The sequence below is a fragment of the Tripterygium wilfordii genome, chromosome 15, assembly GCF_013401445.1.
Source record: "Tripterygium wilfordii isolate XIE 37 chromosome 15, ASM1340144v1, whole genome shotgun sequence".
NCBI lineage: Eukaryota > Viridiplantae > Streptophyta > Magnoliopsida > Celastrales > Celastraceae > Tripterygium > Tripterygium wilfordii.
The window spans coordinates 4,770,699-4,794,804 of record NC_052246.1 but is presented as its reverse complement, the minus strand read 5'-3'; the positions used below and the strand labels follow the sequence as shown (position 1 = coordinate 4,794,804).

Below are 24,106 nucleotides of genomic sequence, written 5' to 3'. Positions count from 1 at the left end.
CCTAACAATGACTTCCACAATCTTTCCTTCCTTATGCTTCTTCATTACCTTGTATCTGTTTTCACTCATGCAAGTTTTCAGTTCTGCCTTCACTGTGAATCTAATCCACCGAGACTCTCCTAGGTCTCCTCTTTACGACCCTGCTACTTCCCACTATGATCGCTTGAATGATGCCTTTCATCGTTCGATTACACGCCTTGATTATTTCAAACATGAAGCACCATTGGTTCCAACAGGTGGTGAGTATTTGATGAACATCTCAATGGGAAGTCCACCAATTCAGATACTTGGGATTGCTGATACAGGTAGTGATCTAACATGGACTCAATGTAAGCCTTGTGATGAGTGTTACTATCAGAAGCCACCAATGTTTGATCCAATAAAGTCATCATCCTACAACAATCTTACTTGTGACAGTAAGTTCTGCCATGCATTAAGTAGTAATGAGAGAGCTTGTCTTCAAGACCAAAACATATGTGAATACACATATACTTATGGAGACCAATCTGTGACAGAAGGGTTTCTTGCAACTGAGAAGTTCAGTTTAAGTCCTGGTCATTCTCATACACTTGTGTTTGGGTGTGGACATGACAATGAAGGTACATTTGATGAGGCAGGGTCTGGTATAATTGGTATTGGAGGTGGTGTTCTGTCTTTGATTTCCCAATTGGGTTCTTCAATTAATGGTCAATTCGCATACTGTTTGGTTCCAACAGTCACAGAAACATCATCATCAAATATTACAAGTAAGATCACTTTTGGGAGTGATAGTGTGATTTCTGGTTCTTGTGTTGTCACAACTCCTTTAGTTGAGAAAGACCCTGCAACATACTATTATGTGACATTGGAAGCAATCACTGTTGGAAACAAGAGACTAGATTATTACAACAATTCATCCAAAAATGATTGTGTTCATTCCAATATTCATCCTGGAAACATGATAGTCGACTCCGGAACAACTTTAACCTTTCTGAATTCAGGGATTTTCAACCGGGTTTTGTCTATACTAGAGGAAGCAATTGATGCAGAACCTGTCAAGGACCCAGAAGGGCTATTCAAGTTTTGTTTCAGAGACAAGAAAGGAGTTGATCTTCCAGTGGTGATAGCTCATTTTACTGGAGCAGACTTGAAGTTGCAGCCATTGAACACATTTGCTCAGGTCCAGGATGGTTTGGTGTGCTTCACTATGATGCCTTCTGAAGATTTGGCAATTTTTGGGAATTTGTCTCAGATGAACTTTGTTGTGGCTTATGATCTTGAGAAGAAGAGTGTGTCATTCTTGCCAACTGATTGCACCAAGTACTAATAAGTACTGTTATGTTGTTCTATGCATATAGAAATAAATTATGTTTGGAATTATGATCATGTTAGTTGGTTACCAGACTTGATTATATTAGTATTACATTCCATATGGGAATTATATAATAATCTCAAATTTCTCAGTCAAGAATTCCACAATTGTTTGGTTATAGCCAAGTAGAATGATCGGACAATTGGCAGTAAGAGCACTTTAGACAACTTAATTGTAAAAAGGTCATGGACATTTTTAAAATTGTAAAAAAGTGCAATTTAAGGGTAATTTGGTCATCTGACTTAAGATATTTTTTAGTTTATACCTATAATACCCTCCTCTTTCTTCTTCTTCTTCTTCTTCTTCTTCTCCCTCCAACTATCCAACTCTAGTGTGTCCTCTCTTTCTCTCATTCTTCTCTACTAAAAGTTATCTCCTTCTTTCTCTCCTTCTTCTTCTTCTTCTTCTTCTTCTTCTTCTTCTTCTGGTTCTCGATCTGGCTCTTCGTTGTCTTCTTCTCCGTTTTTGGCCGAGTTTCTCCTCTCTTCATCTCCTTCTTCGTCGTTGCTCAATCTGGACTGCGTCGAGTTGCTCTGCTTCGTTTTTGACAGATCTGGACTATGCTTCGTTGTTCAATCTGGGTTGTGCTTTGTTTTTTTGCAGATCTGGACTCTGGTTCGTTTTTTGCAGAGATGTATCGCTATAGTATCACTATAGTATCACCAACACCAAAAAACCACTAAAATGATGAAACTAGTATGCATACTTCATCTTCCTAACTACTTTTCCTTTCTTGATTTTCTTTTCTTGGTTACCTCTCTTGTTCGTTTTGAAAAAACATTTACAAGTGCAGAGATGTATCACTATAGTATCATGAACACAAAAAATTCATTAAAATGATACAATTGAACCAATATGCATACTTCTTCTTCCTAATTACTTTTCCTTTCTTGGTTTTCTTTTCTTGGTTTGTACATCTCTTGCTCGTTTTGGAAAAACATTTACAGCTGCAGAGATGTATCACTATAGTATCACGAACATCAAAAATCCACTAAAATGACATAATTGAACCAGAAAGACATGTAATGCTATCAAATTTACATTCTAACATTTATATCATCATTTTATGAGCCAAAAATATAAATTGAACACTAAATTGGATCTTCTATTTAAAAGTATCACTATTGTATCACAATTCGTGGAGAGAGAAAATCAAAATTGAGGTTATTTTGGTAAAAGATGATCCCCAGTGTACTTTTTTAAAAGGATGTTTTAGTGATTGCACTTTTTTACAATTAAGTATAACCTAGTGTACCGGCCTCCAAAAGTCCCTAGAATGATTTATAAATTTGAGCCCAACTTCAAACACGTAATGATCTCTACTTTCTACATTTGAGCATAAATGAAACAATGAAAAGGAAGAGAGATCGCCAGAGAAACAAAGAGTACACAAAAGAGGAAGGAGGCCTGGGCAGGGTTGTTTTGTTAACCATTACCGTTATCGAACATGAAAAATCATTACTTGACCGATCAACTCTTTCATGATTGTATGTGGAATAGGCCGGTGGCCCATGGGTCCATTATCCAACTGTTGCGGCGTCACACCTATGTTTTTATTAAGTGTACCCCAACTTTGTTAACTTTGCTTTGATTTTGTCTTTTTTGAATACATATGCTTTTACACCCTGCTCCCTCACCATTTCTTTCTTCTTCCTCACGAGCACCCACGGCCAACCATGGTGTCGTCGCCGTCCGAGTACCAATTTAGTAACCACTAACATCAAATTGAAGCCCAAGTCACCACGAACTAAACTCGACCAACCTTGATGAGTTTCGTCCACCGTAATAGCCAAAATCACGTTCGAAAGTCTATGGTCACTGCGAGAAAAGTCGTCCGATCCGAACAATCTGGTCACTATTGGAGGAAACCGACACCACCTTTGAACTCCTTGTGGCAAGACGCTTCAATTCCACCCATTTTCCGGTCAAGACGCTGCTAGAAATTGACGACCCTAGTTTGATCCCAAACAAGGCATTTTTGGACACTGTTGGAATTTCATGTTTCCAACAAGCTTCAACTCAAGAATGACCCCAATAGAAGACAATATGGCCGTCAATGGCAAATCTAATTACGGTGTGTGTTTGTAAAATGTCTCAGATTTATGTAGTTTGGGTGTATTTATAAAAGTTTAGAGCTTTCATAGGTTACTATTAAAAAATGGTGTATTTAGTTAAAACCGATGTGTGAATAAAGCTCTCTTTAAAATATTTTTAATTGGTTTAGGGATAAGTATCAAATAATTAGTCAACTAATATTAATTTTATTGCTTCTTCGCAATCCGTTGTTGGGCAGCCTACCTCTGTTGAGCCTTTTCGCTGGTTTGGGTATGTTAGCTGGTCCCTTTTGGTGTCTTCGGCCTCTATGTTGGATCTTTAGGTGTTGGCTGGCTGCCTGGTTCCATCTGCTGGGCTTGTTTTTCATTGTCAAATTTTACGGGCTTGTCATTATATTTCTTTTGACTTACTCTTGAGGTATACCCTTCGTGTGTATATATATATATATATATTAATTTATATATTCACTCACTCAAAAAAAAAAGTTTTAGGTTTAGAATTTTGAATTTTTTCAAAATATTTAATATTTAAAATTATCACCAAAATACTCAAAAATATAATTTTGGATGAGAATTGGAGCTCTCGTATCACATCCCGCATGAATGGCCGTATCAGATACGTGCACAGCTGTTTGAGGAATGAGACAAAAACGACGCCGTCTGCTTGTGAAGGACAAAAAGGATGCCGTTTTGCTCATCCAGACGTGCACGATCAAACGGTCAGTCCCGCGAATAAAAATTAGGAAAACAGGCTGACAAATTAGGAACGCTTGAATTCACTTTCTTGCTCTTCACTTCTTCGTTGTCAGAAAGAATTTTCAAGGTATGTCAATGGATTTCATCAACGGCTTACCTCCTGGCTTCCGCTTCGGTCCTACTGCGGAGGACCTCTTGCACTTTTATCTCCCACGAAGGCTGAAGGGCCAACTCTTCCGCCCTTTCGTACAAGACGTCGATATTTACGGTAATGAACCTTGGACTCTCTTTGATTATAATCAGCACTCCATCTTTTATTCATTCTGTGATTTGAAGAAAATTGGAAAACGGGTTCAAAGAAGAGCCGGGTCTGGAACCTGGATGGGGCAGGGCAACATTGAGGTTAATGATCGATACGGTAATATAATTGGGGTTGATCGCTTCTTTAATTTTAAGATAAAGGGAGCTTCTCACGATGACCATGGTCGATGGACCATGCACGAATTTGCTCCTGTTGATGAACGCGGATACCCACTGGACGACAAGGTTGTTTGTGTAATCGGACACGATACGCAAATCTCGACCAAACAATCTGTCGTTCCGAAGAAAAGAAAAGAAAGAATGACTTTTCAGACTGATGAAGAGACCTCTACCAAGAAACAATGCATGGAAACCTCTTCTCCCTCTTCTGATTTGGTAGTCTCAGTAGAGGCACAGTCAGCCACACAGCAGATTGATGGGTTGCTCCTTTCTGATCTATTTGACCCGATGCACATGTTACAGGGCACCCAACTCGGTGATGAGAGACAATCAATGGAAACCTCTTCCCCTTCCTCTGCTTTGAAAGTCTCAGAGCCACAGTCGACAGAGCAGATTGATGGGTCGCTCCGTTTTGATCCGTTCGACGTGTTGCAGGGCACCCACTCCTCCAGTTTGATACCCTCAGAGGCAGAGGCACAACCATCCTTGGAATTCGATGATGAAGGAGAGCTGTGGGTCTGTTTGGATGATTTCTACCCTAAAAGCTAGTAAATCACGCGGACGTCTGGTTCTGAAAACTCTTTGAACATAGAATTATTGATTTTTTGTTAGCTATTGAGAATTTGAGATTTCTTAGTTAGAGCAATTAAATGCTAATCACTCAATTGTAAATAAAAGCAGAATTTTATTCTTGGAACTTACCAAAAATATGTTTCATTGTTGTCCTAGTTTCAATTCCTTTTATGCAATTAGTAGCTGCTACCAAAAAAAAAATCTCTCTCTTATGCAGCTCTCTGGCTGATATAATGTTCATGTTTCTGTTTGCACAATGTTTTTTTTTTATTTGTAATGTTGTTTTCTATATTAACTCTTTTGATTTGGATAACATATATTTCTATAAGCAAACCAGGAAACATATTTAACTTTTTTTGTCCTAATTTGTTCACAAGAACAGCTATTGAAAGCCTTTTCTTTTTCATGCAACCTTCCAAGGCAATGCTGTCAAAGACACCCATTTTCTATTCTATGGGAGAGGGTTCTCCTGTCTTGGCTTTAGGAATGTCATTGCTTTATCCATTACTGCGCATCCATGCTCAAGGATAATCTATTCCACGTTGCCAACTGCAGTAGAAAATTTTCATAGTAATTGCGGAATAGTTTGGTAAAATCATTGTATGCAGAATTAGTCTGCCTATACGCATTGTTTTCTCAGTGTCTTGAGGATAAAGCTGGCATTTGGCATACAAAATAAAGTAGTGTGCAACTGCTTGGTGCTATGGCATACTGTGCTCCTCGGCAACTGTCCCAATGCCTCCCAAAGATTGTGCCGAAACTTACCGAGGTTTGTCCTTAATTTTAGTGGCTGAATTCATTTTGTGATGGGTAGCTTCAACCACATTGAAGAATATTCTTTCCTTTATTGTCACAGATTTTGATGGGTAAACATCCAGAAGTCCAGTCAGCAGGGCAGACGGCTCTTCAGCAGGTTATATAATTCTTTGTGAATTATTTTGTAGCTTGTTCCATAGATACTTTTGTGCTTAACTGTCTTATTTGTTGCTCTTATGTTGGAAGTGTTATTGGATACCCAGAAATATCTTCTGTCTTTTCCACTCTTCTGGAGGGTCTTACAGATCCAATGAGTATACAAAATATTCTCTGGATGTTCTCCTCCTCCAAGTAAGAATAATGATAACTGTTTCATTTTACTGAGTGTTTCTTGTTGAGCCTAAGTGGGTCCTTTTTTGGCACATTCACCTAACGAAATCACGTTGCAGGTCTTCTCATCAACATGTTCTGGTGTTATTAAATACGCTGCTATATGATGAGATATGCAATGTGCATTAGTGCATAGTAGGTCTGTATTTGCATTAAAAGTTCGTATCTTCATTTGCATATTTGTTTACTTGTTTTGTTGTCGGGGCTATATGACCTTGGAGGAGCAAAGAATACAGTCCTCATCATTGTTAGTCTCTACACAAAAAGATGTGATATTCCAACTGTTCATCAGGATGCAAATTCTAATGAACCTGATGATCCAGCTCATATTAATCAAACTAATACTTATTTTATTGCAAAAGTAAGTTCATCATTTCAAGATATTTTGCTGTATAGAAGCTGGTCTTACGTTTATATCATTGGATATTGGTAACATAGATTGTGATCCGTGGAATCAGCTTTCCATTGAAGCATTTGTGTGGGCATGATTAACATTTTTTGTTTTATTATTTTTACAATTGTCTCCCTAAAACACTTAGCATTTGTTGTGCTTATTGTGGCTGTAACTCTGCTTTGCAGGTTGTACACCCATTCGATGTTCAGAGCCTTAGACGAAAGGGGAGTTAAGTATGTCGGTGGATGATTATGTTGTGGTTCGACAGGTACTTCCTTCTGCTGCTAAATGCATATGCATTACCTAAATATTGAGTGTCTCCAGATTATAGGCCTGTCATTTTATGAACATGTATGCTTTCGTTCAAAATTTATGGATAAGATTGTGTACGTTAAAATGTTTGTTTACTTTGGCCATCATGTTTCTTCTTGGAGTCCACGAATATACGTCGTTTTGGACTTTCTATCTTTCTGCTGCTGCTTGTGAAATCTAAATCCATGTGATGTATACTGCTGTCTCTGGTATTCTAATATAAGACATTATTTTCTTATCAGATTGGGGCTAGCCCCTTGCTCTCGTTTTACTCTAGTTCTAAACTTCTGCTGCTAATATCATAAGGTCGCCCTTACTGGATGGTCTGAACGAGAATTCGAGACCAAAGCTGGATGATTTCCCTCTGCCTACGTAGTGAGGCACGATATAGCACTGGCAAGCAAGCTCGTGATGAAAGCTAGAAAGCATGAATGGGAAATCTCGCGTGATGACCTAACGCGCAGTTGTACAAGACTTATAGAGTGCTTACTGTATATTTTGCTCCTTGCAGCATACCAATTGCTATGCCTTGAGCTAGTGTACATTCCAATTTTGCTTCATATACGCAACCAGCTTGTGTAATAAAACAGCATTGTCTTTTTGAGCAGTAAATTGTGTGAGTTGTTCATGAATATGACTTTTCCTTGTATATTCGCTATGATTAATATGATGTTTCAGACATAATATATACCACATCGGTAAAGCCGTAAAGACATAGTCTTCCAATGGGTATATATATGTAGAACCCACTTCTAAACATCATTTAAACATTTTTCCTAGTTTAGTAAGTTGAGTTTATCGTATTTGTTAGGTTAGGGAGGAACAAAACCGAGCTCGAACTGGACAATCCAAAACGGGCATTATAGTTTGTCTTCTTGTAGACTAGTAGTTTTGGTTGCATGAATTCATGAAATTTTATTAAAAATGACTTAAATCTCTGAATTATAAATTATTCTTGTATATGTTGCCTTTATTTAATCCACTCTCCATTCAGCTATTCAAGGACCAAATATTAACGGTTGTTACGTCTCTGTTCGATATTACGCTAGAGCCTAGACCTCTCCCGGTCTGCGTTTCTTCTCTCTCACTCATGGCAGCATCCTTGTACCCCTCTCTCTCACTACACCCATTTCGACCTCATCTTTCACATCGAGCCACCAGTTTCCCGACTAAAAATCCAACCTTTCTCCTGCACCGGTGCTTTCAATTACCCGGAGGACGAAGTCTCCCCAGCCGACATTTTTCTGTGACACCCATCTCTGGTGACTCTCATCGTACGACTTCGGACGAGCCTCTTAAGGTTTTTGAGATCCTGGTCCGTGTAGCTGCCTCTGCCCTACTCTTTCTTGGCCTTGGCGTTCGCGTGTGCTTGGCCGCTCCTACTAGGCACCCGCCCGTTCCTGCCTGCGATGAGCAGACGTTGCAGGAGGAGCTCAACATTCAAGGTAATTCTCAGCGAGCACTAGTGTATTTAAATGTTTCTATGAATATTATCTAACTACAATCATTTTCATCTGTTTCAAGAATCTAATTTTATTGCCTATATTTTCTCAATTCGCTGAAATGAACAATTTATTTAGTTGGCAATTATTGGGTTCTGAATGAGTAGATGTAGTTTTGCCAATGCTGGTTATTGGGTGTAGCTGCTCGGAACTTTTCTTTTCCATTCTTCACGCGTTTTAGCTACCAAGTTGGCTGGAATCTCCTTTCAATTAGGCAACTTTGGGTGTGAAGTCGAGTATCTGGGGAAGGATTTTATAAGAGGCGAAAGGATTCCAGATATATGTACATATATATGCATTTTCTTACTAACAACTTATGGATTGAGGCTTGGTTCATTCTAGTATGTTTGTAAGTATGATGAGCATAGGCTTATTGGAGTGTTTTGCATTTTCGTTTGAATAAATCTTTTTTTCCATTTTTAATTGCTTTGAATGAAATTTCATTTTCAAGAGCTTGGTGAGTAATTGAGTATAACCATACGCCATTTTTGGACACAGATAATGATAAGGGGAATCTCAACAACGTGCAAAAGATCGAAGATGGGAATATGGATGCAGCATTTGAAACATGGAAGTCCAAAACATTTGCTTTGTCCGTTCCTCTCAGAATTGTTGTTCTAAATGCCTCCATACCTCCTTCGTGGCTTAAGGTTTGCTGTGTACATATTTCGTTTCATTTTTTTTTATCCTACGCAATTTTAGTTTCTTTGGTGAAGTAGATGTTTTCTACATGTTTTGATATAGTGACACAATCTTTATTTTGTTGGCAAATTCTTGAAAACTTGTTTGTGATCCATATTTAATACTGGCTTGCAGGAACTCTTGCAATCACAAGGAAGGAGATTAAGGTTTAGCTCAAAATATGCTGCAAGTCTAGAGAACATATTTTCTGATCTATCTGCATCCTGTAACACAGGCAATGTTGGGCCAACATCTACAATGGCAGCTGACATAGTTACTGTCGGTGACTCTTGGCTTAATTTTGCAATTAAAGGGGGTATAATTGAACCCATAAAGGGGGTAGAGGACCAGGATTGGTATACAGGCTTAAGCGACAAATGGAAGGTAAGAGAACGACCACTCTCTCAAGTGCTACAAGTTTGATTACTTTGATTCTTCTAATGGTTATGGAGTGAGTGGTATGGATGCCATTGTTTCAGTTATTTGTTTCATTTCTCTACTGGTCAATTGAGTGATTCTTTGGGCCCTTTGATTCTATGGAAAAGTTCATCTAGCACATACATGCATTTGTTAATTGTTTAGATGCATGAAGTAGACTAGTTCAAGATCCTTGTTTCTGTGGTTTCTGGCTGGTAATTGGTAAAGGCTGTAATATTTATGCTTTTAGGTTTATAAAATCTGATTTTTTTCCTTTCCCCTAGCAAGTGCCCAACCTTTCATACTCCCTCAACTTGACATCCTAGACATTGATGGATGATTTAGAAAAAATTTCTTGATTCTAAAAATTGGTCTCATGACCTGGCGAGTTATGAGGTCTCTGAGTTGGATAGGCTTTCATGATGTCTGCAAATACGAAGGCTCCAGTGGTACCTTATTATAAAGGGCATATGGTAAGGAAGTAGATTTCTTCTTTATAAAGGCAGGGCTTAAAAATAATATCCAATGAGTTTATGATAGGAGATGCATGGGTACTATTATTCTTAGATACAGCTGTGTAAGAAATAAGACTGAAATTTACAATTTCTTTCATGCTGAGAAAAATATTGTAATCTCCAGTCATGCTCTGCCAGATTTACGGTGCATTTTTCCAGAACTATCTAAATCCCTTGATCTGCCCTGTTTTAGATTGCTTTACTTCTACTAAATGAGTCTCAGGCATATTTACGCAGGAACTGCGAGGGAGAAATTGATCCTGAAGGTGAAATATGGGCTGCTCCGTATCGATGGGGTACCATGGTTATAGCATACAAGAAAAGTAAATTTCAACAGTACAAAATTGATCCTATAGAGGTAAGTTGGGTAGATTTACTCAAACTTCTCCACTCTATTTGACATTGACTTTCTTAGACAGCAATCTCCAATGTTAAATTTGGTGGTTGCTATTGTTTTTCATGCATGCATGTCTATTATTCATAAAGGTTCTACTGGTTGGGGAGTTTCTTCATAAGCTGTTTGTTAATCTGTTACATTGTGGTTCTCTAAATATTCTGTAGTGGTACTTTAAACTATTAGATTTAAAAGATCATGTAAAGATTATCCATTATTTTAGGACTGGGCAGATTTATGGCGGCCTGAGCTTGCAGGGAAGATTTCGATGGTTGATTCTCCTAGAGAGGTGGTTGGTGCAGTTCTGAAGTATATGGGGGCATCATACAACACAAAGAATATTGACTCGCAAGTTGCTGGTGGGAGGAATGCTGTGCAGCGGAATCTGGCATTACTTGGAAAACAGGTATCACCAGCATTTAATGATTACTTTTTTTTCCTTCCAAATTACGATTGGAAGTAGACCCAGGTTTCTGAAAACCTTATTTGGATTGGTAGTCAGTGGAGTAGGTGAGGATATATGGGTTCGTCTTAGAAGGGAATGGAAAATTTGTGGCTATATTCTACTTCAAATGTCTGTGTAAGTGGTCTGAGGTGACTTGTTTGTGAAGGAAGATTTCAGAGATAGGCAGATAGCATTACTCTTTAAATGGCTTTTTTTGTATGAGGATGTTAGCATCCACAGAATTTGCTCAACAGATTAACCAAGGAAGAGAGAATTTACTTGGACTTGCGTGAAGGAACGAGATAGAAAAGAGAAAAAAAAAACACAAGGGGGTGGGGGCGCGGCGCGGGCTGGGGTCTTTAAAAACCCTGGCCCGCGCTTCCGATAGATCGGAAAGAATTACCGATCGTTCGGATTTGCTCTCGGGTCATTTTGTGACCCAGCTGCCTCGATCAATCGGATACAAATCCGATCAATCGGAGTTCTCCTCCATCCAAATTAAATTTACCTGGTCCGATCGATCGGATTTTAGGACCGATCAATCGGACTTTGCCTCTGTCCAAATTGTCACACATCTGCATATCCTGCACCAAAACACTTCCAAACCAACCCAGACAGTTTTCAAAACAAGCAAAACAAATATATACATGAAAATAAGGCAATGCAAAAGAAAATAGGGAACAAAAGTACCCCAGTTGGGTTGCCTCCCAACAAGCGCCTAGTTTATAGTCGATGGCCCAACTCTTGCTTGCTCATTGTTGTGGATTTTGGAGAGGAAGAGTGACCTTCCCTCCAAAAAATTCAGCTTCATAATAAGGCTTCAATCTCTGCCCATTCACTTTGAATGAAGTGCCCATCATCCCATGCTTTATCTCAACGGCGCCATGAGGAAACACCCAGATTAACCAAGGAAGAGATTTGTCATCATTTGTTCCTCATTAGTTGATTTTATCATTAAGAGGTGTTCCTTGGTGCCTTTTTAATGAATATGCTTTCATTGCAAAAGAAGAAAATAAGAACAAGAACATTTCTTGAAGCATTCTACTAATTTTTTCGACATAATTTTTTTCTTTTTTCTCTTCGTTAGAGTAAAAATGAGAAACTTATCTGCATCTTGGTAAAATATAGGTTCGGCTGTTTGACAGCAAGCAATATATAAAAGCATTTGGGGTGGGAGATGTTTGGGTGGCCGTCGGTTGGAGTAGTGACATCCTGCCTGCTGCTAAACGTTTGTCTAATGTTGCAGTAGTGGTTCCCAAGTCTGGAGCAAGCTTATGGGCCGATTTATGGGTATGTTCTGAACTATCTGCGTATAAGTGACTATTTAATTTGTTATCTCCTGCATAATTGTGATTCTGAAATGGAACTGTGGTGCTTTTGAGCAAAGGCTTCAAACATAGGATGACTAACGATCAATTGCTGAGTAATTTGTGAATGTATTTTCTTTATTTAGACAATATGTTTTCTCTTTGTAGGCAGTCCCAGCAGCTTCAAGATTTAAAACAAACCAAATCGGAGGGCGAGTAAGAGGGCCATCTCCATTAATCCACCAATGGATAGAATTCTGCCTGCAATCAGCAAGAGCACTGCCCTTCAAACAGGAGATAATTCCAGGAGCTGTTCCATCTGCCCTTGAAAATGCCCCAGCTAAATTGCCCGAAGAGCTCACAAAGGGTAAGCCCAAGCTCGATACAAACCTTATTGTGGGAGTGCCTCCACCTGACATTTTGGCAAGGTGCGAGTTCTTGGAGCCACTGCCTGATGCTCTAGTATCAGACTATAAGTGGCTGATTTCAAGCATGCAGCAGAAACCTGTTCCTGGTTCAAGTTCAACCCATTGGATACAGCAGTACAGAAGTAACATGAATTAATGCACAGCTTTGTCGAATTTACCAATTGTTGTAGCAATTCGGTACGAATGATTTAAAGATACAAATTGTTGTAGCATTTCAGTACCAATGCTGTAGCCAAGATTATACTATTCTCTCAAGGGACAACAGTAACTATATATGTAAGTGTATGCAGAGATCAAAGAGGAAGTTCCATTTTCATAAAATCAAATCCAGCATTGATCAGCAACAGAAAAGATGAAATAATACCCTCTACAAATGGTAAGCAAGTTGTCGATTATCGTAAAATCGAATCATATTTTACAAAATTGGCATAAAACAAGAATACTTGGAACAACAAAATATTCTCAACATATACAAATTTCATATACACTTAATTTGAGTGGAAACTCCCTTCATGTGAAGACGACCATGCAATTTGCCAACACCTGTAAAGAAATGCAAAACCCAAGAAGAAGGTGACTGACTAACTCGACTGCTCTTACTGAGGTCAGATGGCAAGTGAAGAAATGTTGCATCATCTTATTTTCATTAAATTAAATCTGCAGAACGAACGAACGAAATGGGGATGTCAAACTGCTGCAGATTTTAAAACCTTCTCACTGCTTCCATTACCTATCTGCTTTATGCTGCAGCGATACATATGTCAGCACAAACAAGTCCTTCATTTCCATATTTCATCACTCAATCTGAGTTAGAATCGTAGAAGTCGCTTGGGCAGGGAGTCATGACCTCAGATTCAAGTAACTGGACCACCCTGTGCATTTTAGGTCGATCATCTGGGCTTGAAGAAACACACTGAATAGCAACAGAGAGCAGTGCACCAAAGCTTTCGACCTGTACACCTTCACATGTTGGATCAACGATCTCCCGCTGCCTATTCTCTGAAATTAGAAAGTTTAACTGCAAAATAGAAAAATCAAAAAGTAGAATATGGGTACTATTCAACAAAAGATGAGGAATGACTCAAAATAAGACTACATTTATGGAGAAGCAGAATTAGGAGAAGGAGAGGGAAGGGGAATAAAAGTGAAGGTCACAAATTGAACTAAAAGGCATTACCAGGTCACAAGCGCAACATCAAAAAATTTCAAACAAACATGTCTATAGAAGAGACATACCCAGCCAACAATGTTGAGGCCCTTCTCAATGAATGATGCATCAGTAGGTCGCTTTCCACTCAAAACTTCAAGCACCAGTACCCCAAAACTATAAACATCAGTCTTCTCAGTTGCTCGACCACTTTGCATGTACTCTGTCGACGGAGTCACACTTACAAATATAAGAACTAAGGTACAGGGATATGAAGAAATTCAACACAAAATCCCATCTATCAAGGAAGTCCATTAGAAGAATCCGAAAACAATACGGTAAAATTCGTGTCTTCAACTTGAATTTTTATGACTCTTGCACTGCCGCTCCAATCTATGTTTTATTCTTGCTTCTCTAAGATCTAAGACATTATTCATATCATAACTAAAGATAAAAAGAATTAATTAGCAACCACAAGAGAGCCACAAGCTGTGATAACAAGTTAAGGAGCAGAATGGTGATGGTTTGTTCACTTTTCTATCCTTTTAAAAAGACAGCCTCTAAAGTTTTGACTTGTAAGGCATTACGATCGACCCTCGTACAATAAAATAACAAAAACACAACCATCAAAGCCATGTGTGAAAGTGGTTATCAAATTTAACAGAGTCGAAAACAAATCTAGCTTACCTGGAGCCAGATAACCGAATGTCCCAGCAACAATGGTTGTGATGTGGGATTCTTCATCTTCTAACAGTTTTGCTAGTCCAAAGTCCGAAACTCGAGCCTCCAAATTTCCATCAAGCAAAATGTTACTTGATTTTATGTCACGGTGTATGATCCTAGGGGAACAATCATGGTGTAAGTAAGACAGCCCTTTTGCTGCTCCCATAATAATATTTAGGCGTGCATCCCAGTCCAATTGCTCTGATCTTTCTGTGTAACCATCAGAATTCGTTACGATTTTCACTAAATGTTCATAAATGAAGTAGTCAAGGAATTAGTAAAGTCAAAATTAACAGAGTAACTTCAGAAAGAAATCAGATTATTGGAACATCCATTTAAAATGCTATAGCATGCTAAAAAAACTACATCATAATCACAGGCAATCAATTTAGGTCACAGTATTTTGACTTGTGAATAAGATGATAACTTAAAAGAGATAGAAATCTCACCATGAAGAGCTTCGTCAAGGCTACCACCAGATAGAAAATCATAGATTAATAATTTTGAAGAAGGAGAATTACAATATCCTCTCAGGTTCACCAAGTATCTATGTTTGATGCTTCCAAGAATTTCAAGCTCCCTCTCAAAAAATCGATCAAAACCCTCATTCAGCTTCAGAATTCTTTTTAAGGCAAATATATTGCCATCATCCATTGCAAGCTTATATACCGTTCCAAAACCCCCAAAGCCAATTATGTGTTCCTCATTCAAAGTCTCCAATTTCTTGATAATGTCTTTTGAAGAATAAGGTAAGTCTCCATGAAACATCACAATTGATGCACCTGAAGCAACATAACTACACATATTAGACGTTGGATTCTAAGAGCCGATCAACAATGTTGAAAGTTGAGGCTAGTTAAAAAGATTGTCCACAAGATTGTCTATAAAATAAACATTACCTCCACTGACATCCATAGCAAGAATGTTGCCGTCATTTTTGCCAAATTTCTTGTAAAGAAAGCATCCCCAAAAACACATAAGAGCCACCAAAAGAAGCGCTCCCACAGTCGCAGAGGCACTAATAAGCAAACGTCCGGAGTATTTCTTTTTCCCCCCTTGGCTTTCGGCTAGTAGAGAAAAAAATGCTTATTAAAAGTCTGGGACATAAAGCATAAGAGCGGCATCTAAAATGTAATCAGAAATACAAACTTTGACTCAAAAGTGGTAACCATTGGAACTATATTATTCACTATCCCAAAATTGCAGAGGACTAGAAAACAAGAGGCCAGTGCAAAAGAAGTACATCAAAGAAATAAGACCATTTATTCCTCATGAGTTTAACTAACCTGATGAAGAGTCCGAACTTGGACCACTACCTCCACCATTATCATGGCATGTCTTATTAATCTGCTTCCCACACAAACCACGATTGCCAGAGAAGCTGCAAGATAATGATTCAATTTTCAAATAAAACACAGCTATTGGCTTTGCAGCCAATATTACCATAGGAGTATACTTCGCTTTTTCAGGGCAACAACTTAAGAATTTTATTAATAGTACACCAAGGGGATGCCACTAAATACAACTATAGAAGCTTAGAACCCTTTAACTGGGGCAGATAGAAGGGGGTGACACTTTTACATATTGAGCTACCACAAGAAATCCAAAACTCCCAAAATTGTTTCAACAAAATAAAATAGTATGAGTTATACTTACGAGCTTTCAGCAAAGTTAGTGAGAACACCCTCAGATGGCATTGGCCCAAGAAGAAAATTGTTCGACACATTACTTCAAAACCAAACATTCAACAACAAATTTACCATTAGATTCAACTTAATATTGTGAATCTCATTTAATGATCACCCATCATTGAATTTAAGGAAAAAGGTACTTACAAAGCAATGAGTTTATCTAACTTCCCTAGTGAAGCAGGGATATAACCACTGAGAGAGTTGCCTGAGATGTCCCTATAGCATCATGACACACAAGGCCAAGGATTTTTCAGATGCTTAGGAACAAAATGAACAGAAAAATTACATTTCTAATAAAGTATAAAGATTGATGTTCAGTCGTGTTTCCGTCAAAACACAAAATAAAAATTTGTTTTAAAGGGTACGTCTTGCCTCGCCATAAACAGACAATGAACCATCAAATTAACGCAAAACCATACTCGAGTCAAAGTGATAAAGGGCTAATGTGGGCTCAAACATTTAAGACATGCCAATGAAGAATAACATGACAGCTCGAACTGATGTAGCTCAGATTGAAGGCATAAAAAAAATGGAACTTGCAGCACCTAAGTAGAAAGAAATGATGCTCTGTGTTTTGAGACAATGAAATCACCATCAAAAGGGATTACATTATAAACAGAAATTATGACGCACGAAACAGACACTTCAAATTCAGTGATGAACAAAGAAGGAAGCCGTATTAGCAAAAAATCATTAAAAAAGTTATAAAAAAAAGAAAGAAAGATCACTAGAATAGATAGTCTTGGATTTTCTGAGCATTATTTTGATGCAACTGATTACTTCTGTCAAATACTCCTTTTCAGCTACCTCTACATTTAGGCTTTGCATGGATTGAGAAAAGAGGGTCAGATGAAGTTAAGCGAGAGTGAGTGAAGTAGAGTTAAGTGGGGAGAATTAATGACCAGATAGAAGCCATGTTTGGGAAAGAAGTGGAGTTAATAAGAGTTGAGGAATTAAGAGATGTGAGTTACAAAAATACCCTCAAAGTTGAAATGAGTTAAAACCTTTTAAGGGCAATTTAGGAAACAACAAACAAATTTTCTCTCACCTCACTAACCCCTCAAATTGGGGGTTATAAAATACTGAGTTTGAGGGTTAAATGAGGGAAAACTTCAAACCCCCCCCCCCCCCCCCCCCCCCCCGCGGCTTCACCCCACTTAACTCTCTCTCATATCAACCAAGTAAGGTGAAGTTACTGGTTCCCCATTTACCCTCCTCACTTCTCTCTAAAACATCAACCAAGCATAGCCTCGGGATTTCAATGCAGAAAATGGTGACAACTTTTACATCGTTATAACAGTATATGAGAACAAAGAACTTTCCACAAAGATATGATAAAAGATTATATGCCACAAATAAAAAAAGGTGTATGCAGGAGGTTGGGGGTTGCAGCAGAGAATAGTGAATGAGGGCAATGGTTTCTTCTATATTATAGAATGAACTTTATACTTAAAAAATACTTGGACTTGCTTTAAAAAGAAGGAAATCGAAATCTAATTTCATTTTTTATCCAAGTTTATCTTTATCTGCAGAGCGGAGAATAGTTGCACAACTTCTTTAAAGCTCCCGGTTGATACCATAGTTCAGCAGGATGGATATGCATAATATTGGCATACATATTTACATGTTCAAGCCAAGAAGTCGAATTTCCATAACCTTCCCAGAATGGGCATTCTACAAGTTTGATTAAGAAAACAACGAACCAAGGCGAACAGCACAAGAAAACTAACTCACAGAAATTGAAGCTCAGATAGGTTCCCGAGTTCACTTGGAATCAATCCACTAAAGTAGTTTCCCTGCAAGTATCTGAGAAAAATAAATATTAAAAAAATTGCCTTCATTTCATCACAATGAAAACATGCAATCAAAATAGTGGCACACCTACTGAGGATGAGCTCTTTGGAACCATCCTTAAAATGAATTAAAGCGATATTTCAAACAAGTCGCCATGCATAGGTTGACGATTCCTTCAAATTGGACTGGTAAACACAACCCGTGAATTACGTGCAAGGTGGCAAGGATTAACTAGGAAATTCTATTGGTACACTAAGTACTTGTGTAAAAAACTAAACCAAACCATGATTTGGCCTTTGCCAAATTTAGAAAGTATAAGAAATTGGCACTTGCCTTTTAAGTATGAAATGGTTGGGAGTGACTGCACATGAATGCAATAGGTACTGATTACTGAAGATCACCATAATCTAAATGCAGGAGCAGCGAAAACAGTAGCAAGCCATGTTTGCAACAATAAATAATCTAAAGAGAATTATCCACTTAGATGTCAAATTTGGCAGCTTATATTTAAAGGATTAGATTTTTGAGAATCCATCCGCATAGAAACAGACAAGGCAGAAAGTCAACTAAAAAATGCATAAATCAAGAAAATAACAACACTGCATCACTTAGAGTCACTTAATAGCAGACATTCAATTCCTTCTTTTCTCCTGCCACCCTTCATCTTGGAAAGGCCCCATAACTGAATTTAAAAGTGATGTATCAATTACCAACTAGACAAAAACAATTTTGGGGCCACAATATTCATCAGTCTTACAGTTTACTACCAAGTCGGCTCAGACGCTGAGGAAGATCTTAATACCTCATGGTCTTCAATAGTATATTCACATTTATTAGTTTTTCCCACAAAATAAAGGAAAACTAAAAAGGGGAAAAGATACGGGACTAGCAATGATAACATTCCTAAAATAACTATAAACTAAAAATGGGGGATTTGTTAAGTCACCTAATAGAAACAATCACGATCATAGCATCATTTCAATTTCAAAAATGACGAGACTATTTGATGCTTGATATACTCACAGGCCCTCCAGCTGTGTGCAATTTCCCAATTCTGAAGGAATTGTCCCATAGAAATTGTTGTTATGAAGTGCTCTAAAAAACATGGCATTAAATGTAGCATCATCAAAGGGAAAAATCAATTAAAACAGTGAAATTTCAAAGTGAATCTTCTGAAACACTTACAAAATTTTTAAATGCTGAAGCTTTCCAAGCTCAGATGATACGGATCCACTCAATTTATGATTTCTCAGGTTCCTGAAAGAGGAGTAATTCAAAAGTAAAGAACATAATTAAGGGATGAAAAGTTAGAGGGGAAAAGAGAAAAAAATAAACATAATTGTCCATTGCGCTATCATATGTTCACTTTGTAAGTGCAATATACCATATAAGCATCATATGTAAGTATGTAACAAGATGTGCTTCCAGCATTAGAGACAGTAAATGAGACCTTCGACAACAGGAAAAAGTCAACTACAGTTGAGTACTATTAAAACAAGATCCTTCAAGATCCAATTCTTCTCAATTATGTCAATCCACAACTTTCTTCCCCTCTTCATGCACCTCAAATTTGTTAACCATACAACCTAAGTAGTAAGTACTGCTTCTAAAATTATATATTGCAACCATTTTAAGCAAACATTACCTAGCTTATCCTCATTTAGCATAATCTGTATTAACAAAAACATATTCATATCTTATCCTATGCCTGTCTAGTTACATTTAACAATGTTACAGATTCATTTATTGTGTACAAATTTTGTTTCTTGGCAGTTGGCATTAATACACATAACATGCAAGTTTGTACTGGAAGTAAATTTAGAGTATTTCTCCTCTAATTGGCTTCCAACTGGCTACTTAAGAGATACAGCTTTCAGGCACAGCATCCGAAGAATTTAAAGAGGTAAGAAATTTGTCAGCTAGTTGAAAGCACATCAATGAATCCTTGCCTTATATTCACAACCATATTACCATCTGAGGGAAACATGTGGTGGATTTCAACTAATTTTTGTTGCCAATACACGTAATATAGCCTACCCCAAAGTGTTTGGGAATACGGTTTGATGTCTAAGAAAGGTAAACTTCATTAAGGTTTATCCGTGAATAACATCTAGCACTTTAATGCTTGAATCAATTGTGAGCTGTAGGATATGTGACAAATAGACCATCATAAACATACATCGAGCAAAGTTCAGCATTCTGAAGATGCTACTCAAGATAAAGCATATAAGATGTGCCTTGGAATCCCGGTGATTTCCAACAAGACATGCTAAAAGACTTGCAATGTTAAACCAAAAAAGGAACATTTTCCCCACTCATAATTTTTTCTTTTATGGAAACGGTTTCCCAATCATCATGAGGAAAGACATAGAAGTCTAGCTTTCCAATTTACAATTGTCTTGATGTGCTTTTTTAATTTGGTTTAGTTTGAAAGGGAATACTGATAGTCTGACAGTCTGACTGAACTATTTTTAGACATATCTTAAAGGCATCCACATAACATCCAACTAAGACAACTTCAAAGAAATTATAGCAAGCAATCAGCAAGTATGTTAAGAAACAAACCAATACACGTTAGACATCATTCGAACAACTCACAATTGTATAACTCTCTTTGTCTTTTGATCGCATGTCACACCCTTCCATTTACATGGGTCAGGATCCTCAAGTCTCCATGAAGGCAGAATGCCATTTGAACTGCGAATAGCATTCCTGAAGCTTAGAAGTGCCTCACCTACAAAGTCGAAAAAGGATTTCATAGACAAGCAATGCACAGATTATGAGAAAGCCAATAGTTCTTGCTCAAAACATGGGGATAAGGGTAATGCAACAAAAGAAAACTAAATCCCTAATACATTTGACAAAGACTGGAATTTGGCAAGCAAAACAATCAGCCATGAATTACCTCACATTTATAGACAATAAAACAATGGATAAGTTTCACGAGCAAATAGAATTCAATAGACATTCTTTCAGTTTCATATAAATAATTTCCTTAGGACTGTATTTGGGATGCATGCTCTTGATGTTCTTTAGTCCAGTCTTTCTCTTGTGCTTCTCAGAAAAAGTAAAAAATGAATTAGATAGCACCCTTGAGAACTGATGAATTCGAGATAAGACTCAAGGGATTCTTATAGCAAGAGTAATTGAATGGCAACTTCCCCAGAATTTGACATGTAAAACATGCAAGTTATGCAGAAAACTTAAAAGAAGCATAATGATCCTTTTTTCTGATATTACAAAGAAAGTTGTGCTTATTTTTCTTTCACTTATCCCTTTTGTCTTTAGAAAAAGGAGGAAACAAATAAACTATAAGTTGAACAAAACAATAATTAACCAGAGTTATCACCATACCATCAGGACTGACAGCTGTGCTCTTGTAAATCAGGAGAAAATTCAATAGAATGTACAAGAGCGAAGGCCCTTCACATTTCAACAGACAGATGCCCATAGTGACACTGCTCATTCATAATACACTTCCTACCAATCATTTGAAAGATCAAGCTCCAAAATGTTTCCTTGCAACATATGGCTATCTGGTTGATGACCCCATTATTGCCTCCAAACTAAAAAAGAAAATGATTTCCTAGAAGAAAAGATAGGGTTATTAGCTATTACCGAGTGAAGAACATCATCATCATCATCATCAAACCCGAAATCAAAACAAAATAAAAGAATTTCTTCAAGTGCAACATTACATTTCACTGCCAATTACAGTTCACAAGCATGATATTGATATGCCAGAACACAATATTCAATTAAACTTAGCTTTTCCCTCCTAATAAGCGTGCATCATAAACGTAGTATTACTCAGAAGACAAACAAATAAATGAAGTTCATCGATATCATAACCAGATTGCAAAGTATTCACATTTTTCAATAGAATCAATGACCAAATAAACTAACAGGCACTCTAGCCTCCACGACCCAGCACCTGACTTTCCCTCTATGCACCCCATTTGCTTTTTATGAGAGTATGTATTATACTTTTACATACAATGGACAACAAATATTGCATTATCAAATTATAGCAGTGAATACATATGTAAAACAACTAAAAAATTATAATGATATCATTTTCCATTTAAAAAGTGTTAAGGGGACAAATGGAGAAATTCAATTTATTTTATGTTGCTAGCTACAAGTGACATGAACTTCAATAAGCTTCAAAACCTAACAACATAAATAGCAATTAGTGCCTTTCAGTACATAGAAAATGCATATAACTTAACAATTTAGATCTTTGAACACAGGCTACTAGATATCAACAAATGGAACAAAAATCCATCAGAAAGAAAACCCACAAGGTTTGCTCCAAAGAACGCATATAAGAAAAGACTCATGAAATCATTTACAAACTTCAAAACTGAAAAGGCCAGACTAAAGTTGCTAGACTTCATCTGTCCCTCTGACAAAGAAACAACCATATGCAACCACAAATCGAAAAGGCCAGACCAAAGTTGCTAGACTTCATCTTGAAAGACCAATCAATGACATTTACAAGTCGAAAAAACTTACTGATTGCAAATCTAAATGCCACATTAGAATGCACGGGAGGCTTGAAACTAATGCAAAAACAGAAACATTCTGGCAGGCCAAACTCTGATTCTCCTAAGCTGAAACAGACCAACCCAGCCCTCAAAATTCCAACAAACGAAATTCATCTACAAAAACCCAAAAGAAACGCTCACTTACCCACTCAGCTTAGCTACTGCAGTGCCAAATATACACACCCGAAAGAAAAAGAACATAATTCATGCTTAAAATCACAACAGTGAATCCGTTACAAAGAAAAACATCAAATATAATTTCCGATACAAATACAATTACAGTGCCCAAAAGTTAGAGCTAACCCAATTGCCCTCTAGTAGTTACTATTTACATCTATGCACAGCTCAAATCACAAGCTAATACAGAAAGCTCAGACAGCAATGAAAAAAATTCACAAACTTCAAAGCAAAACTAAGCAATGGGAGCTCCAACTATCCCAAATCAAAGCACCAAAACCCCCCAAAGACTCCATATTTTGCAAGAAATCACAGAAAAAAAAATCGAAGGGAAATCGGCATACCCACTTCAGATTCGATCTCTGAAGCAGAAATGCAGATACTGAGCTGTAAAGTTGATACTCCTAAAACAACAAAACAGAAAAATATAAAACAAAATGTAAGAAAATAATTTGTCGGGTTTTTTGGGTTATTGTTAGGGATAGAGACTGAGAGTGTATGAGTGGAATTGGAGTTGTGGAATTAAAGAAGGGGGCATCAACCAAGCCAATGAGAACAAAGTGGCCTCGCACGTAGGAGTGAGACCTTCCACACGTACCAACCGACGCTGCCTCTGCCGTTCTAGAACCACGAATCTATCCTAAAAGCCTGTGTTTGATAGACTGTCATCAACATTCATGATTCAACAGTACATACTTGCGCTCTTCCTGTACCATTTCTTTCCTCCAGTTGTTCTTCCGTTGGGGTATGGATGTCTGCCACGCTGTATCACTTAATAGTGCAACAATAAGATATTATTATATCTTCTAGTGATTATTAATTATTTTTATTTTTAAAATAATGTTTTTTTTAAAATATGTTTCTCATTATAATCAAACATTTGACACACATAAGGTATACTAATAAGTGTATTTAACATGTTTATCGGGAAAAAACATTTATCCTATGCTTGGCGGGACGTTTGGAGGGAAATGTTCATAGGGTATTTTTATACTGAAATTAACTTTTTATGTGACACACAATACGAAAACACTACATGTCCATAATTTTGATGTTCATGATATAGGTGGCATGAGGAGAAGTGTAGGAGACCATTTTGTATACACCAAAAGTATTGACACATATCATTTTTGATTTTATTATGTGTTAGCTTGTCCTGGGTGATTTGTGAATTATTGCACAAATCTGTCAGTTTACCCAATACACACCTGAACGATAATAATTGTGGTTCTCGTGTTAAAAAAATGACGCAAAATTTTCCAACGCCTAAAAGAAAAACTTCTCCAAAAGGTAAAAACATATGTTGGACACACAATACTCTTGATGCAA

The 24,106-nt window shown here is 37.4% G+C and overlaps 5 protein-coding genes across 9 annotated transcripts; 4 read left to right on the top strand and 1 right to left on the bottom strand.

The window, feature by feature from the left end:
* Positions 1 to 7: 7 nt before the first annotated feature.
* Positions 8 to 1,450, top strand: LOC120017331 (probable aspartic protease At2g35615). The gene has a single exon (XM_038870506.1). It carries the CDS (start codon positions 8 to 10, stop codon positions 1,304 to 1,306), a length of 1,299 nt encoding a protein of 432 aa, XP_038726434.1. The 3' UTR covers positions 1,307 to 1,450.
* Positions 1,451 to 4,166: 2,716 nt separating this feature from the next.
* LOC120017193 (NAC domain-containing protein 72-like) lies at positions 4,167 to 5,261 on the top strand. The gene has a single exon (XM_038870328.1). It carries the CDS (start codon positions 4,231 to 4,233, stop codon positions 5,128 to 5,130), a length of 900 nt encoding a protein of 299 aa, XP_038726256.1. The 5' UTR covers positions 4,167 to 4,230; the 3' UTR covers positions 5,131 to 5,261.
* Positions 5,262 to 5,270: 9 nt separating this feature from the next.
* LOC120017194 (protein ILITYHIA-like) lies at positions 5,271 to 6,932 on the top strand. Its single transcript, XM_038870329.1, has 5 exons — positions 5,271 to 5,923; positions 6,011 to 6,067; positions 6,157 to 6,261; positions 6,360 to 6,439; positions 6,880 to 6,932. The coding sequence occupies exons 1-4, from the start codon at positions 5,858 to 5,860 to the stop codon at positions 6,405 to 6,407; spliced, it is 276 nt and encodes a 91-aa protein (XP_038726257.1). The 5' UTR covers positions 5,271 to 5,857; the 3' UTR covers positions 6,408 to 6,439; positions 6,880 to 6,932.
* Positions 6,933 to 8,026: 1,094 nt separating this feature from the next.
* Positions 8,027 to 13,016, top strand: LOC120016642 (spermidine/putrescine-binding periplasmic protein 1). The gene is made up of 7 exons (XM_038869502.1): positions 8,027 to 8,451; positions 9,007 to 9,158; positions 9,325 to 9,573; positions 10,345 to 10,479; positions 10,739 to 10,921; positions 12,089 to 12,250; positions 12,436 to 13,016. Exons 1-7 carry the CDS (start codon positions 8,097 to 8,099, stop codon positions 12,829 to 12,831), a joined length of 1,632 nt encoding a protein of 543 aa, XP_038725430.1. The 5' UTR covers positions 8,027 to 8,096; the 3' UTR covers positions 12,832 to 13,016.
* Positions 12,992 to 23,479, bottom strand: LOC120016640 (LRR receptor-like serine/threonine-protein kinase FEI 2). 5 transcript variants are annotated; one of them, XM_038869498.1, is made up of 15 exons: positions 23,376 to 23,479; positions 23,122 to 23,181; positions 21,405 to 21,636; positions 20,649 to 20,784; positions 19,236 to 19,307; positions 19,074 to 19,145; positions 17,991 to 18,062; positions 16,401 to 16,472; positions 16,222 to 16,293; positions 15,852 to 15,946; positions 15,465 to 15,632; positions 15,015 to 15,347; positions 14,530 to 14,775; positions 13,932 to 14,065; positions 12,992 to 13,713 (listed from the first exon to the last, which is right to left on the bottom strand). In XM_038869498.1, exons 3-15 carry the CDS (start codon positions 21,514 to 21,516, stop codon positions 13,495 to 13,497), a joined length of 1,803 nt encoding a protein of 600 aa, XP_038725426.1. In that variant the 5' UTR covers positions 21,517 to 21,636; positions 23,122 to 23,181; positions 23,376 to 23,479; the 3' UTR covers positions 12,992 to 13,494. The 5 variants fall into 5 exon arrangements, with proteins under 5 accessions (XP_038725426.1, XP_038725429.1, XP_038725425.1 ...); XM_038869501.1 differs by having other exon boundaries at positions 23,126 to 23,181; XM_038869497.1 differs by lacking the exon at positions 23,376 to 23,479 and having other exon boundaries at positions 23,122 to 23,289.
* Between the last annotated feature and the right edge of the window lie 627 nt (positions 23,480 to 24,106).